This window comes from Humulus lupulus, chromosome 7 (assembly GCF_963169125.1).
Source record: "Humulus lupulus chromosome 7, drHumLupu1.1, whole genome shotgun sequence".
Taxonomy (NCBI): Eukaryota; Viridiplantae; Streptophyta; class Magnoliopsida; order Rosales; family Cannabaceae; genus Humulus; species Humulus lupulus.
In genome coordinates this window covers 51,634,026-51,650,130 of record NC_084799.1, presented here as the reverse complement: position 1 = coordinate 51,650,130, position 16,105 = coordinate 51,634,026, and the positions used below count along the sequence as shown (strand labels likewise).

At 28.6% G+C, this 16,105-nt stretch overlaps 2 protein-coding genes across 2 annotated transcripts; both read left to right on the top strand.

Annotated features, from left to right (window-relative positions):
• Nucleotides 1-9,767: 9,767 nt before the first annotated feature.
• LOC133791693 (uncharacterized) lies at nucleotides 9,768-11,327 on the top strand. The gene has a single exon (XM_062229611.1). The coding sequence runs from the start codon at nucleotides 9,768-9,770 to the stop codon at nucleotides 11,325-11,327; it is 1,560 nt and encodes a 519-aa protein (XP_062085595.1).
• Nucleotides 11,328-11,513: 186 nt separating this feature from the next.
• Nucleotides 11,514-13,529, top strand: LOC133791692 (uncharacterized). The gene is made up of 5 exons (XM_062229609.1): nucleotides 11,514-12,070; nucleotides 12,151-12,417; nucleotides 12,538-12,625; nucleotides 12,715-12,975; nucleotides 13,146-13,529. Exons 1-5 carry the CDS (start codon nucleotides 11,514-11,516, stop codon nucleotides 13,527-13,529), a joined length of 1,557 nt encoding a protein of 518 aa, XP_062085593.1.
• Nucleotides 13,530-16,105: the final 2,576 nt, after the last annotated feature.

Sequence of the window (16,105 nt, the reverse complement as noted above, 5' to 3'; positions counted from 1 at the left end):
AGTGTACCTAAAAAAATCCCATTTAATCCCGACATGTCTAAACTACTGCTATTGCTAATCGCTAATCAATAATTCCTTATCACCTAATAATATTCCCAAAATACCCCTAGGCTCCTCCCGAGCCGGGTATTTGACCCCGTTGTGACTTTCTAGTTAAACGGCTCCCTAGGACCGTCTCGGAACGTGCATCACAAATATATCACTATTATATCAACAACATCACATATATCTCATTTATGCCCTCAACGGGCTAAAATTACCAATTTGCCCCTAACAAACAAATGCAGCCCACATGCATATTTATTTCACCTAAACATGCATTCTAACCACATATTCATTAAATTCACATAAATTAATACAGTATAACAATCATTACCCTCCAGACACACTAATCAAGGCTCCAAGCCTTATTAGCAAATTTGGGTCGTTACAAACAGCCTCCAGGCCGCGGCCTGGAGTGCTAGCAACCAAATTCTAATTTGCTCTTTCTTCAATTTGAAAGTTTTCAACAACCCAAGTAACTCCCAAATCTTCATTTTAATTCCATACACATCCAATTAAACATTGGTAACAGCGAAGTGGTTGCTGGAATTTGAAACAAAAAAGGTGTCTCAAAACTCTTTAAATAGGAGTCTAATGCTCACTTGTAAGACACACAATTTTCTATCCACAAATCACTTGGGTAGAAAATACACCAAATGCTTGATAATTCCAAAGAGCTATTTCCAAACTTAAGAGTCTCTTAGTGCTTAGAGAATATGAGGAAATAAGCTTTTGGACAAAAGTTTTGAACATTGTTCAAGGTTATGATCCCCACTACTCTACACTTAAGGTTGTGTGAGTGTTAGAGTGTTCTTGTTGCTTTTGCTTTGTTTTCTATTTATTATTGTTCTTATTTCATTCTTCATGTTTTTCTTTGTTCTTTATATTTACTTGTACTATTTTTCGTTGAGTTTGTAATATCATTCTCTTCTACTTCTTCTCACATCTATTATTACTTGTATTTTGTGCAATTGAGTTATACTTTTAGTTAATCAATCATATTGTTAATTTGTATTTCTTTCTTAGAGTTGTATTTTGGTTTCATAAATTCCTTTAAAATATATATCCTCTAACATTTTCTACACTTTACTTTCCAAAATTTACTTATAAATTTAGTAATATGTTTTAAAATATAATAAAATAAAAATTCATCATTCTATCTCAAATTTAATAACAACCAAAGTAGTCTTCTCAAGAAGAGCTGAATGGAGCATAATTTTTCACCACAATATGTTGCTTTCAATTATTTTTAATTAGTAAATAGGCCAGCGTTTTGCACAGTTCTATATAAATTTTTTTTTTAATTATATATATAAAAAAATGTTTTGTTTAATGATAAATAATAAAGAATAAATAATATTTTTACACCTCGAACTATGACTATTGTATGATCGTGCCCCCTGAATAATTCGCGATGTTAAAAATTTCACCCGAACTATGCACGTTACTAAAATATGGGACTTCTGTTAGATTTCGTCCTATGTGGCTAACATATTGATGGTGTAGCATATTATCTATTGATATGGCAGTGCTATATGTATAATAATTATCAATTTTGCCCCCCGAACTTTGACCATTACCAAATTATCACTTTTATAAAAAAAAAATATAGTTTTTTTCTTAAAAATAATAATTAAATCCTTAATAAATAAAAAAATTTAATTATCAACAAATAACTCTTTTTTACTTTTTCTTAAAAAATATTAATTAAAACTATTTTAGAATGAACATTTAAAATAAATACTAAAACAAAGAAAAAAAAATTAATTAAAGAGATGGACAAAAGACTTAAATAAATAAATACAAATTTTAATTTAAGAGGAGGACAAAGGAGAAAAAACTTTGTTTTATGATTTATTTTTTAATTGTTATATTAACATATATATTGTAAAAGAAAAGAACAAGTTAAAAAAAAATATTTGCTATTAATTAGATTTTTATTTTTGAGTATTTGAATTTTATTTCATTAATTTGAAACTTTTAGTATTGATTATTTTCTTAATCTTTTAAAATGATTTTTTTTTTAAGGATTTAATTATCAATTTTAAAAAAAAAAATTAGTCTTTATAAAAAAAGCACAATTTGGTAGTGGTCAAAGTTCGGGGGTCAAAAATTCTAATTATTCTAAATATGACACTGCCACATCAAAAGACAAAATGCTACATCATCAATTTGTTAGCCACTTAGGACGAAATCTAATAGAAGTCTCGTATTTCAGTAATGTGCATAATTCGATGGGAATTTTTAACATCATAAATCATTTGAGGGATACGATCATACAGAGGTCATAGTTTGGGGGGCAAAAATACTATTTATTCAATAATAAATTATATCAAATTTCAACCTTAATATTTTTTCTAATTTTTCTATGAATAATATATAAATAACTATAGTATTAAAATTTCATCTTTTCCTCTAATCTTTTATCTTATGCAATTAGCATAAGGATAAATCATAACACAACAAAAATAAGTTAATATTATAAAGTCTGAATTTTTTTTATTATCTTCAACTTGTTAATCTGTTAGAACTTCTATAAATTTTTTTCCAACGAACTCATTATCACTGACACCTTCAAAAATTGGAACATGACTTAATTAAAAATAGGTGAAGCAATATATATACCATTTTGCTACAATATATATATATATATATATACTAGTCTTATTTGTACAGTAGATCCTTGAATTTTACATGATTACAAAAAAAATTGAGCATGTCACCTCGTAACTTATATATTGAACTCCAATTTTTTTTAATTAACTGGACAACACTGAATTATTCAAAAGAAAAATATTAATTTTTGGACAAATCAAATTGAAGAAATGTTTATTTATAGCCTACGAGTATCCAACATATACAAATGATATAAAAATATATAGAAAAATATAAAAAAGAAAAAAGATGATGTAAAATGTAATTTTAGATATACCACACATCACTTTAGACCTAGTTTTATATATTTATATATATTGTATATGAAACATTATTGTGTAGTGATTTACTTATAGTTACTTTTAGTATTTTCGGTATATAAATAAGTTATAATGTTTTTTTACATGACAATGTATAGTATAGTTATATGAGTGAGAATCAGGATTCAAAAAGTATGTTACACGCGTGTATAAATATCAAAACAAACACGCGTGCAATAAGATATTTGAATTTTGATTTTGATATCATAAATTATTCAGAATTTTCTAAAAATTTACTAGAAGTCTCATGTAATTATATTATATACTGTTAAACAAATATAATTACAACTTATCCATATACCGAAAATAAAAGAGACTATAAGTAATGATTAAAAACAACAAGAGTGACTTATTTTGTTATTTCTACTATATTTTTTTTGTTTTTGTTTTCTAAATTTATAAGAGTTTTAACGAAAGGAAAAAATAAAATTGAGGGGCTTCAGCCCTCGCCAGGTGTTACTCTGTTGTCTCTATGCATGCTGTGAGTTTATATCACAGTGAAGACTTGATTGCAACTATACTTCAGTGTCTGGAAATGACTTGATCTAGCTTGTCATATTACGAACAAATAATAAGTCTGAATATAAAATAATAATGAGAGACTAATGAGTTTTCAATGCCATTTTGGTAGGGGTAGGTGATCTGGAAACAACCACACTTCATTCAGCAAAATATATTGATCAACATATTGGTATCACACATACATGATAAGGATTATGATTTGAAAGCCTTGTCTATTCTTGCTGTACTTATATATAACAACAACAATAATACTAATCTCTAAAATAATAATAATAATAATAACAGAAAATAAGAAAGTTGTGGGTTATATTAAAATACTGTATCCACATCATATCTATGCATAAATAACTTATGTTTTTCTCATTAACAGTTGATCACCAGGTTCTCTATGACCTGTTATAATATCTTCGTACAGACATAAAGACATGAAGAGATTGAAATTATTATTTAGTTTTATATAAATATATATATATATAATAGGGATTACATATTTTTTTCTTTTTATCTACACTCACAAATACAATCATTTAAGCCCGGAGTAAACCTAACAATAAGATCCATTGTTAGATTATTATGTCTTATAATGTATCCAATCAATATAATACTGACACATTATTTAATTTTCTTTTTATTAAAAAACGGTTATCCCTAGTAATATGAGGTATCAAAAAATTAAATGAGGTGTCAGTATTATATTAGTTAGGCACATTATAAGACAGAGTAATCTAACAGGGATCTTGATTGTAGGTTCACCTCCATTTTCGTTCCCTTTTTACTTTGTACCTCTATTTGGTATACACCTAGTTGTTGTTGATTGAATATAACTTCATTGTTATTGCTTATTGCCTTGACAAAATTCACTCGAAGAAGTTTTGACTAAATAATACATAAGACAGCAAAAATCTCTCTACAAAATCAAAGAAGGTAGTCAACCACAAAAAAAACAGAAAATATAGTATTACTAGTCTAATGGTTGGTTTGAATTTCAAAGTTTTTGGAGTGTTTAAAAATACCAGAGAGAAAATTAAAGAAAGAACGTGTGTGTGCCAGAATTTCAATGATCGGAGGTTAATTTTATTGGCTTAACTTTATTTTTTACAGTTAGGATGAATTTAATTTAGCATTTGTGTCATAAAAAAAAACCACTTGTTATCAGAATCATTTACAATGATCTCTGCCTTGATACTTTCATAATTTTGTTAATTTTCTCTTTGATTTGTTTTTGTTGCATAACAATGTTAGAAATTGTTTTAGTTTATGAGCACTCACAGTAGATGAGCTAAAATGTGTTATTCTTTATAATATAGAGAAAAAATGGTCAAGTAGTCTTCCAATAGGTGATGTAAAGTTATATTTTTTTACCTAAATGAATAGTATTTCTCTATATGTAATGAAATATTATTCATCAAGCTATAAATATTTTATTATTTTTTTTATAAACTTTTGTATATATATGAGTGTGATACTATTATATTTAATTATTTTATTTTTAAAAATGAATGAAATATTTTTTTTAAAATATAATATATAAATGATGTAGAGAAAAAATAGAGAAGTAGATGTATGGTATAATGTAAAAGTTTGAGGTAAATTATAAAAATGTATTTTTTTGTGATATATTTTGTAATACACTTTCTCTATAATATTTAGCTAAAACTCATAAAAACATCTTCCATCAGCTCCTTTATACATATATTTATAATAGCTATACAAAAATTCTAATTAATGCATATCTACATTTACATATCATTTATATAATATTTTAATTTTTTTTTTATAAGCTCTCTCTCTCCATTTAGTATATATTTATTATTTCTTTTTTCTTTTTCAATTATTTTATTTTACTTTAAGTAATAAAATATATTTAAATGATATAGAGAAATATATAAAGAAGTTGATGTATGGTATAATGTAAAACTTAGAGGTAAAATAAAAAAAAATATGTGTTTTGATGAAATATTTTAAAGTAAAGTACTTATTGATGTTTTTTTTTTTTTTTTGGAGATACAGCCAAAACTTGAAGATTTTCAAGATTCTTGATTTAATTTTGATTTTTTAATGTTTCTAGAATTGAAAACATAAATTTTGGCAGACTTGGGAAAGTAATCTAATCAGATTTAGGTGTTGGATTCGTGGATTGTGAATCAGGTTTGATTAAAAGGTTAAAGAATAGAAATGATGTAGTTTTACAAAATATCATTTTTGACTTTTAGTTTTAAAATTATATTTTTAGTTTCGTGAAAATGTTTTTTTATTAAAAAAAAAATGGTATTTCTGGGTTCATTTTTTAGTAAAAATTTTAGAAGCAAACAATTTTTCTGTAATTTTGCATAATTTATTTTAGGAAACTTTACAATAGTATACTTAAACTGGATTTTATTTACAGAATTAATTAATTACCTTACCTTACCAATAATGCCCAAACATAACGGTAAAACAAACAATAATTGCAAAAATCACATACATAATTTAAAAATAATTCATTTTGTATATATCCAAATTTTAAGGAAAAAAAAACTTAAAAGTTTGGTACACATCCTAAAAAATGTGGGATTTGTGAGCTTAGCGCAAAAAAAGATGGAGCAAAATTACTACCCATATTTTTTTCTATTCATTTTTTCAAGGTTTTTCAAAAGCTATCTATTTGTTACTTACAGATTGGATGATATTTAAAAAAAATATACATTCTTAAGTTATATTATGGAATCATATTATTTAAGATATATTCACTACAAAAAAATAAGCATAATTCGTCATACCAATATCAACGGGTCCGTGTGTATAAGCCGAGATTGGTAGGTATTTTTAAAAAACAAATTAAAATTTGGCCCAGAATTGGGCCCTATCTCAGCGGTATCACACGAGCCCGCCAAGATAGGGCCCAAAACAGGGCAAAAAAGCCCCATGCATGAGAAACAACTACTAGCCACCATTTTTTCCCCTCTTTTCTTTCTTCTTTGTTCTTCTTCTTCTCTATGCGACACCATTGAAACCAGCCACTTTTTTGGTTGAAATTGAAGGTTTTTTGGTATTGGTAAGTATTTTACCCTAATTTTTATTTTCTAAAAGTTTGAGAAAATTGATAAATGTATGTTGTTTTATAGTTGTTTTAGATTGAAAATAGGGTGGGTTATCTTCATAGAAGACAAATGACTTTGAGCCATTGATTTGGAGCTATTTTGGATAAGGTTTGAATTTTTATTTTTTATTTTTTTATATTTGTCCGAAAATAATATTATGATTTATTTAGTTTGTCTCTTTTTTGTATATTATGTAGTTAAATATATTGGTAATGTTAGTAGTTATAACTAAATTATTGTAAACTAGTTTAGATGAATTTTTTCATTTTAATATATATATATTTTTTAATTTTGGCCAAAAATTAATATTATAATTTATTATTTCAATTTTTTAAATATGTTAAGTTGTATATTGTGTTAAATAAAATCTTGTTGTAGAAATATATATGTTAAATTGGTTATTTTGACATAATTTTTATTTTGAAAGTTTGTATAATTATATTTTCTTAGTTTATTAGTTTAATGAGATATGATTTTAGAATTTAAATTTTGCTTATCATTAATATCTTCACATAATATTATTAACATTGTAGGTTGGACTTAACACTTTGAAAGGTATGTTACCATAAAATTTATAATATTTTTATATATTATTAAAAAAATTATTGATTATTAGAGAAGAATAGGATTTGTGACTTGTGTGTTGCGGAGAAATAATGATGAATTTTGTTGTGTGGTATTGTTTGATTGCTTTGATGTGATTTGTAAAATTGTGGATAGTATGTAGAAATAGGAGAAACTCTGCTCAATTTTTTAAACCTCATAGATATTTTCAATTTCTTGTTACTAAAATTGAGATATATGTTTAAACATTCATAACATATTGATATATTATGAGAAATATTAATGATCATTAGAGAAGAATTAGGTTCTAAGACTTGTATGTTGAAGAGAAATAATGATGAATTTTGTTGTGTGTTATTGTATGATTGTTTTGTGATTTGTAAAATTATGGATAGTGTGTAGAAAAAGGGGAAACTCAGCTCAATTTTTTTAGCCCTGTAGATGATTTTCAATTCCTTATTACTAAAACCGAGATATATGTTTAATCATTGGGTTAATATTACCATATGCTTACCTATAATAGTATTTGAATGTATTAGGTGATTTTAGTTAGAGATGGATAAATATTGGATGAAAAAAAATAGATTGTCCAAAGAATAAGAAGAGGGAGTTGAATATTTCATGAAGTTTGCTATAGAGTATGGAGAAGACTCGGATATGATATCTTGCCCTTGTGTGAAGTGCAAAAATTTAGAAAAATTAAAATATGTAGATGTAAAAGGACATTTATATATAAATGGAATAGATCAATCTTACCAAAAATGGATATGGCATGGTGAGACTATGTCGGCCCGCATTTCCCAAGAGAGCTTGCAACGAGCATGTGTCGATTGACGATTTACATATTGATATGGAATCTAATGTGGAAGAAAATTTTGCGAACCATTTGGATGAATTCGTAAAAATAATTGAGGAATCAGAAAAACCCATTTACCCTAGATCTAAGGTTACCAAAATGTCATTCTTGGTTAAGATTTATAATTTAAAAGCTCGAAATGGATGGAGTGACAATGGGTTTTCTCAATTACTCTCTTACATGGGAGAGATATTTCCAAAAGAATACAATATCCCTAGTAGTAATTATGAGGCAAAGAAGACATTGCGATCATTGGGCATGGAGTACGAAAAGATACATGCATGCCCAAATGATTGCGTTTTGTTTAGGAATGAGTTTGTCGAGGCTAGTAATTGCCCTGTGTATAAGTGTTCTAGATGGAATTTGAATGATAATGGAAAAGAGGTGAAGATCGGGATTGCACAAATTCCTGTATATGAGGTATAGTTATATCGTTATAATTTACTTTGTTCATATGTTAAAATAATAATTATTAACAAGTATTTTATCATTGTATTTTTTTTTTTTTGTAGAGGCCTATATGAAAAAAATTTGACATTGAGAATTGCTCATTCGACTATGTTCATGGAGCCGTCTTTGTTTGCATGTATTAATACAAAGTCAAATAATGAAGATCGAGTAAGAGCACTTTCCAGTCACTTAGCATTAGCAGAAAAAGGAGCAATGCTATTAGTAGCTTATAACTCTGGGTATGAAATGATGTCTTGTATTTATTTATAATTTGTTCTTTTCAATTATTAATAAATAATGTGTGACATTGTTTTTATAGACAACACTGGATGTTTCTAGTCATTTATGCATCCAGCCAAGATGTATATTTTTTTTATCTAGCTGGTAGCGATCCAAGAGAAAATGTTGAGAATGTAGTCAAAATGTTAGATTTCAACTTTGTACTGCAAGTCATATAGGATGATTAGAAACACACTTAGAACATAAAGATGACTTGTTTTTCTAAGTATAGAAACCCACTCTAAATAATAAATAAAGACTTATATAATTTTTCATAAAAAGTCATAATAAATAGGTCCGAGATATGTTTGTTTTAGAATAAGTTTTTGCCTTAGAGCCTATTAGGTAAAGTTCTAACATGTTTCTTTCAAGTGTTAGAACCAATCAAACCCTAAGCATTTTTTTTACTTAAATTCAAGTAATTTTATAATTATGTATTAATTATAAAATAATATATTTGATTATAAATTAAAAAGATACAAAAAAAAATTTAGAGTTCAATGTATAGATAATGTAAATATTAAAAGATATAAGGATATTATTGATAATTAAAAGTAAAAATTTGAAAAGAATAACATATATATATATAAAATAGTATTGTATGTAAATGATATAAAGAAATTTAGTTTGATAAGTTAAAATTTAATATCATGTAATATTTCTTTACAATTATTAAATTAGTTTTCAGATTTAACTGAACTAATCACATATTCTGATATTGTTATATTTTCAGATTTTCTACCAATCACAGATTCAACTTTTTAAAACTCCAAAACAATTCACAGACTATGAACCAATCATATGTTCAGAAATATATTTTCAGTAACAGTTTTTAAAACAATTGTTTTTCAATCACGAACCAATCAAACCCTTAAAATCCTATATCAATTAGCTTGAAATTGTCATTTTGTATTGTATATTTTGTAGGGGTAATTACAATTTGTGACCACTTAATAATGGGTTTTTTTTTTTTTTTTTTTGTAGTGTATAGGAATAACAATGGATAAAAATTGGATATGGTCCAATGATAAATTGTCCATGGAATACACCAATGGGGTTAGTAATTTCATTACACTTGCACGTGGTCACTTGAATGACGAGAATAAAACTCGTTGTCCATGCACCCAATGTGTGAACTTCTATTATTATGAATTAGAAACGGTAGAACGACACCTATGGGTCAATGGATTTTCTAAGTCGTATACAAATTGGGTATTCCACGGTGAGGACAAGACTAGTTCTAGCTTCAATGTTGATGAATTAGAGTCTGACATAAATGAAGATAGCGTAGATTCTGAGGATGATGACGACATGATAGAGGCAATTCAAGATGTTGCTGGTGGAATAAATTTTGAAACTTTTCAAGATGAAGAAATTGTAGAGGAAGAATCTCATTATGAACCGACAAAATTTAAAGAACTATTTGAAGAAGCAAAGAAAGAGTTATATCCTGGGTGTTCGAAGTTTTCTTCTCTAACATTTTTGGTAAAAATGATGCATATCAAGGTGCTAAATAAATTAAGTAACAAAGCTTTTGACATGATACTTAATATATTTCGTGAAGTTCTTCCAAATGACCATAAAATACCAAGTTCTCATTACGAAGCTAAACGAATGTTATGCAAACTTGGATTAGGCTATGAGACAATTCATGTATGTGAAAATGATTGCACTCTATTTTGGAAAGAACATAAGGATGCTACTGAATGCCCTATTTGTGGATTTTCAAGATACAAACTCAAGGGGAAAAGGAGAAAAAATGTACCAGTAAAAAAAATGCATTACTTTCCAATTACTCCATGTCTACAAAGACTCTTTATTTCACGGCATACTTCAGAAGAAATGAGGTGGCACAAAGAAAAACGTCTAAATACTGAAGGTGTCCTTAGACATCCTGCAGATGGAGAAGCTTGGAAAGATTTTGACAAACAATATCCAGAGTTTGCAATAGACCCAAGAAATGTCAGATTGGGGCTTGCAACCGACGGATTCAATCCATTTGGAAATATGAGTACTAGCTATAGTATATGGCCTGTTGTGTTAGTACCATACAACATGCCACCATGGAAATGTATGAAAGAAAATAATTTTATAATGGCATTATTAATTCCTGGTCCCAAATCCCCAGGAAAGGACATCGATGTTTACTTACGACCCCTAATTGATGAGCTAAAAGAATTATGGGAAAAAGGTGTAAAAACATACGATTTATCGAGTAAAAAAGAATTTATGATGCGTGCTGCAATATTATGGACGATAAATGACTTTCCAGCTTATGGTACAATATCTGGGTGGAGCACAAAAGGCTACAAGGCATGTCCTGTTTATAATGTGGATGCTTCTTCGTTTCCGATATTAGGTAAGATTAGTTATATGGGGCATCGTCGTTTCTTGCCTTTGGATCATCCATGGCGCAAAGATAAACGCTATGATGGTAAAATTGAGAATCGTCCTCCTCCTAAATTATTATTAGAAGATGATATCTTAAAACAGTTGGATACTGTTGATGAATTTATACCAGGAAAAATACCAAAAGAAGATAGTGGAAAATTATCTTAAGAAGTTGTACACAAGAGAAAAAAATTAAAGTGTGATGTGAATGATGGAGACAAACAAAAAAATAAGCCTATTTGGAATCGAAAATGCATTTTGTGGGAGTTAGAGTATTGGTCAAAGTTAAAGTTAAGACACAATTTGGATGTGATGCACATCGAGAAGAATATTTGTGAAAGTGTTTACGGGACAATGTTATGCATAGACAAGAAGTCAAAAGATACTGAAAAAGCACGACTTGACTTACAAAGGATGAACATACGCAAAGAATTGCACTTAAAGAAACAAGGAGATAAATGGTTAAAACCACAAGCATGTTACACGTTACCATTAGTTGAGCGAAGAAACTTCTGCAAATGGTTAGCATCAGTCAAATTTCCAGATGGGTATGCTGCAAATATTTCAAGGAATGTCAACATAAGTGAAGGCAAGATTACTGGCTTAAAAAGTCATGATTGCCATGTTTTGTTGCAAAGACTATTGCCAGTTGGGTTGCGACCATATGTGAAAAAAGATGTGCTACTTGCCATTTCTGAGCTCTCATTATTTTTTCGAAAGTTGTGTGCAAAAACATTACATGTTGAAGACTTGGATTCACTAGAACAAGGAATCGTAAAATGCGTATGTAAGCTTGAATCCATTTTTCCCCCAGCATTTTTTGATGTCATGATCCACTTAGCAGTTCACTTACCTTCCGAGGCAAAGTTGGGTGGTCCTGTACATACACGTTGGATGTATCCAGTTGAAAGGTAAAATAATATATTTTGAAGTGTGCGTCTTATTTTAAAATTTAATATTTATTTCCCAAGTAATGAATTTTCATAATCAGGTTCTTAGGTTTTTTGAAAAAATTAGCCAAGAATAATGCACGACCAGAAGGTTCAATTGCTGAAGGATATGTTGCTAATGAGGCTTTAACATTTTGTTCAATGTATCTTCATGGGATTGAAACACGATTTAATCGTCCAGAACGTAATTGGGATCTCAATGAAGTACGAAATACATCAACATTATCGGTTTTTTATCAACCTACGAGACTATTTGGTAGAAAAGAATTACTCGAGTTACAACCTATGGAGTATAACAAGGCGCATTGGTACATTTTAAATAATTGTGCCGAGTTGCAACCTTATATTGAGTATGGTTTCTTTTCATCACATATATATATATATTTGAGATTTTTCATAAATACTTATATTATGTCATTGTTTAATAGTGAGCACAGGCAATTATTACAATCTAAAGGCATAGTAGACATCATTCAAGCTCAAGAATTAGAGTTTCCATCTTGGTTCAAAGAAAAAGTGAGTATTTTTTATTATTTTAATTTTTTAGACATAGTTAAATTAAGTATAAAATTTACTAAAAACTAATAGCTTAAATAATTTTACAGATAGTTGCAAAATATAAATCATCTCCTCGTGAAATTAGTGATTCAATGTTTGCTCTTGCAAATATGCCAGATCGAAGAATCTTCTCATATAATGGATGTATAGTTAATGGTGTGCGGTATCACACAGAAATTTGGGACATTGGACGAATCACTCAAAATTATGGTGTTTGGGTTGAGGGTGAACATGGTGGCAATACATGTGATTTTTATGGTGTCATAACACAAATTTTAGAAGTATTGTACATATTAGACCACAAAGTGGTACTTTTTAAGTGTGAATGGTATGACACTGATACCAAAAAGAAAAGAAAACACCAACAATACCATATCACAAGCATAAATGTGAGCTCGAAATGGTATAAGGATGAACCTTTCATCCTTGCAGACCAAGCAAATCAAGTATTATATTTGCAAGATTATAAATTTGGTAGAAAATGGAGGGTGGTGATAAGGTAAATCATCGCCACTTATGGGATATTCCAGAAATAATACTTGAAAGTGTAGGTGCACAAGACGAGAATTCTAATACTTGTACTGAAGCTTACCAAGAAGAGAGATCAAATGATATTGAAATAACATTTGATGATACAAATGTTGAAATTCCTCTTCACCATGAAAACGCGGAGATGATAGAGATTAACTCATCACATATTAATCTCGAAATAAATAATAGTGATCAAATTTTGAATGAAGCTAATGTCATGGAAAGTGACGACGATGATGTAGGGGATTATGAGACTGATGTAGAGGATATCGATGAGGAATTACAACATGGCGAATGTTCAAATACAGATGAAACTGATGAAAGCTCATAAGTAATTTATTTTATGTTATTTTATAACTTTTTATACTTTAAAGTTTAAGTAACACTTAAAAATTAGTTATTTAAATTTTTATAGGAAAATGGCACCAAAACGGTTTCCATTAGAGACCCCCAATACCACTCCGTCAATCCAGGGTACTTCTGAACAACCATCGGAGATCCCCGCTACTACTCTGCCTCTACCTATTTCAAGAGTTAATACTTCTACTACAACACAACCAAGAGGAAGTACTGACAATGAGCAACAAGATTTAGAATCTATTGGTATGTTTTTTTTAATATTTAAATTTATATAGTTTGCATTAGTATATTTATCTAATGTTTTTATGATATTTTTTTCTTTTTTAATAGCCCAACCCAAGAAAAGAACTCGTGGACCTAACAGGAGTAAAGGCACGAGCAAAATTGTTGCTGACACAAAAAAAAAATTACCAATATCAGCTAGAGATGGAGAACTTCACCCTACCGGAGCCAATGCTTCACGATTCACATCTGAAGTTGGTTTCATAGTACGAAATCATGCACCGCTTAGAGTGAAAGGGTGGAGCAAAGTTTCAAAAGAGGACAAGGCAATGATTCACACTCGTATTAAGGTTACTTATTTTATTCATATATTATTTCTTCTACTATATAACATCTCTCTATCCATAAAATATTAATTGTTTTAGTGTGTTTATGTAGGATAAATTCATCATTCAACCTGATAATGAAAGAACCATGTATGATGTCATTGAACGCCATTGTGCAAATCGTTACAAAAATTATCGACAAAAGCTTCATTGCCACTACAAAGATGTTGTCAAAAATGGAAAAAATCCCCGAATCAATCGACCTACAGATGTTAGAGTTACAGATGAAGATTGGAGTTGGTTATGCGACAATATCTTTAACAATGATAATTGGCAGGTATAATTTATATTTTCATATATTTAATTAATGACATAGTATTAACATAACATAATGTCATTTATTTTTAAATTATTTAGAAACGTTCGGTCTCAGCGGCTAAAAATAAAGCTAAAGTACCGTATAACCATCGAGGTGGATCCAAGTCTTTTATTCAACATCGAACAAAAGGAGTAAGTTTATTTACAAGACATAAATGACTTTATTTTTTCTTCAATATTTATACTAATAATTTTTTTTTTTTTTGTTGAATAGTCTTCAGTTAATAATGTTGGGGAAATTGAGCTATTTAGGGGTACCCATTGGAATGTGGAAAATGGTTGGTGTAATGAGGAAGCAAGGACACGATATGTATGTCTTTACTTATTATATTTTTCCAAATTATATTGTATAATTTTCTTCTAACATTATTTGTTTTAAAATTACAGGAGCGAATGGATGAGTTAAGGCGACAACGTCAAGAGAATAACGAAGAAGTAATGGAGGATGAAATTCTTGCTGAAGTTTTGGGTAATGAGAGATGTGGTCATATACTTGGATTAGGACCCGCCCCTAATAAAAAGAAATCAGACCACCAAGTTGAGAAAATAGTTGAAGATCGTGTTGCCAATATGCGAGAAACAATACGAAATGAGATTCTTGAAGAGGTAAGAAATGAACGACATGAGTTTTTGCAACAATTAAAGAACATTATGGACATACCTAGCGATCATCCTGTTTTTGGCTTCCAACCACCACCCCCGCCATCACCACCACCACCACCGCCACCACCTGCAACTGTCAATTGATGTCGATCACTTATTTATGAATGACTTAGTACATTATATTATTTTTATTTATTACTACGCTTATGGATGACTTAGTACATTATATTATTTTGATTGTACTCATTTTTCTTTGTCAACATTTTGATTTAATGGATTTTTCTTATTTTTTTACGAGACTATCATGGGTGATGATAAAAATTAGTTTTTTTTATTCATATTAATATTAGTTTTATTAATCAATTTATTTTATATTTATTCAGGTTAATAAATTTTTTTAACAAATTTTATTAATATTTGTCAAATAAAATATATTTTAATGTAATAAGAAAATAAAAGTGAGATTATGTAGTATTTATTTATTTATTTTTGAAAGATCTGCCATATGTTATAATTATGTTTGCTTCCTTGATACTTACATTATTATTAATCTAATATTTAGTTGAGAAAAAATTACAATTTGTGGCAATGAATTTTGCTTTTGTTTTTTTCATTATTAAATCTTAGCTCTTTTTAATGACTAAATAATTAGTTGGTAAATGTGAACTATCTATAATTATAAATTTCTAACGTTTTCTCCCACTAAATCATTAGTTGGTAAAAATTATTTAACTTTTGGCGACTAGTTGTTAGTCGTAAATACACATCCTTTAACGACTAAGTAATTTTAGTCACCGAAACAAAGGATTCCCGCCAAAACAACAATTTGGCGCCAAAGTTTCACTGACTAACAAAAAATTTAGTCACTAAACAAATTAAACAATGACTAAAAATTTAGTCGCTAGTTGTTTTGGTACAATTAAACCCTTGTCTTACAACTAAATCTTTCCACGACTAACTATTAGTCGCAAAAACTAACTTTTAGTGACTAACTCAATTTAGTCGTTGAAAACTTGGT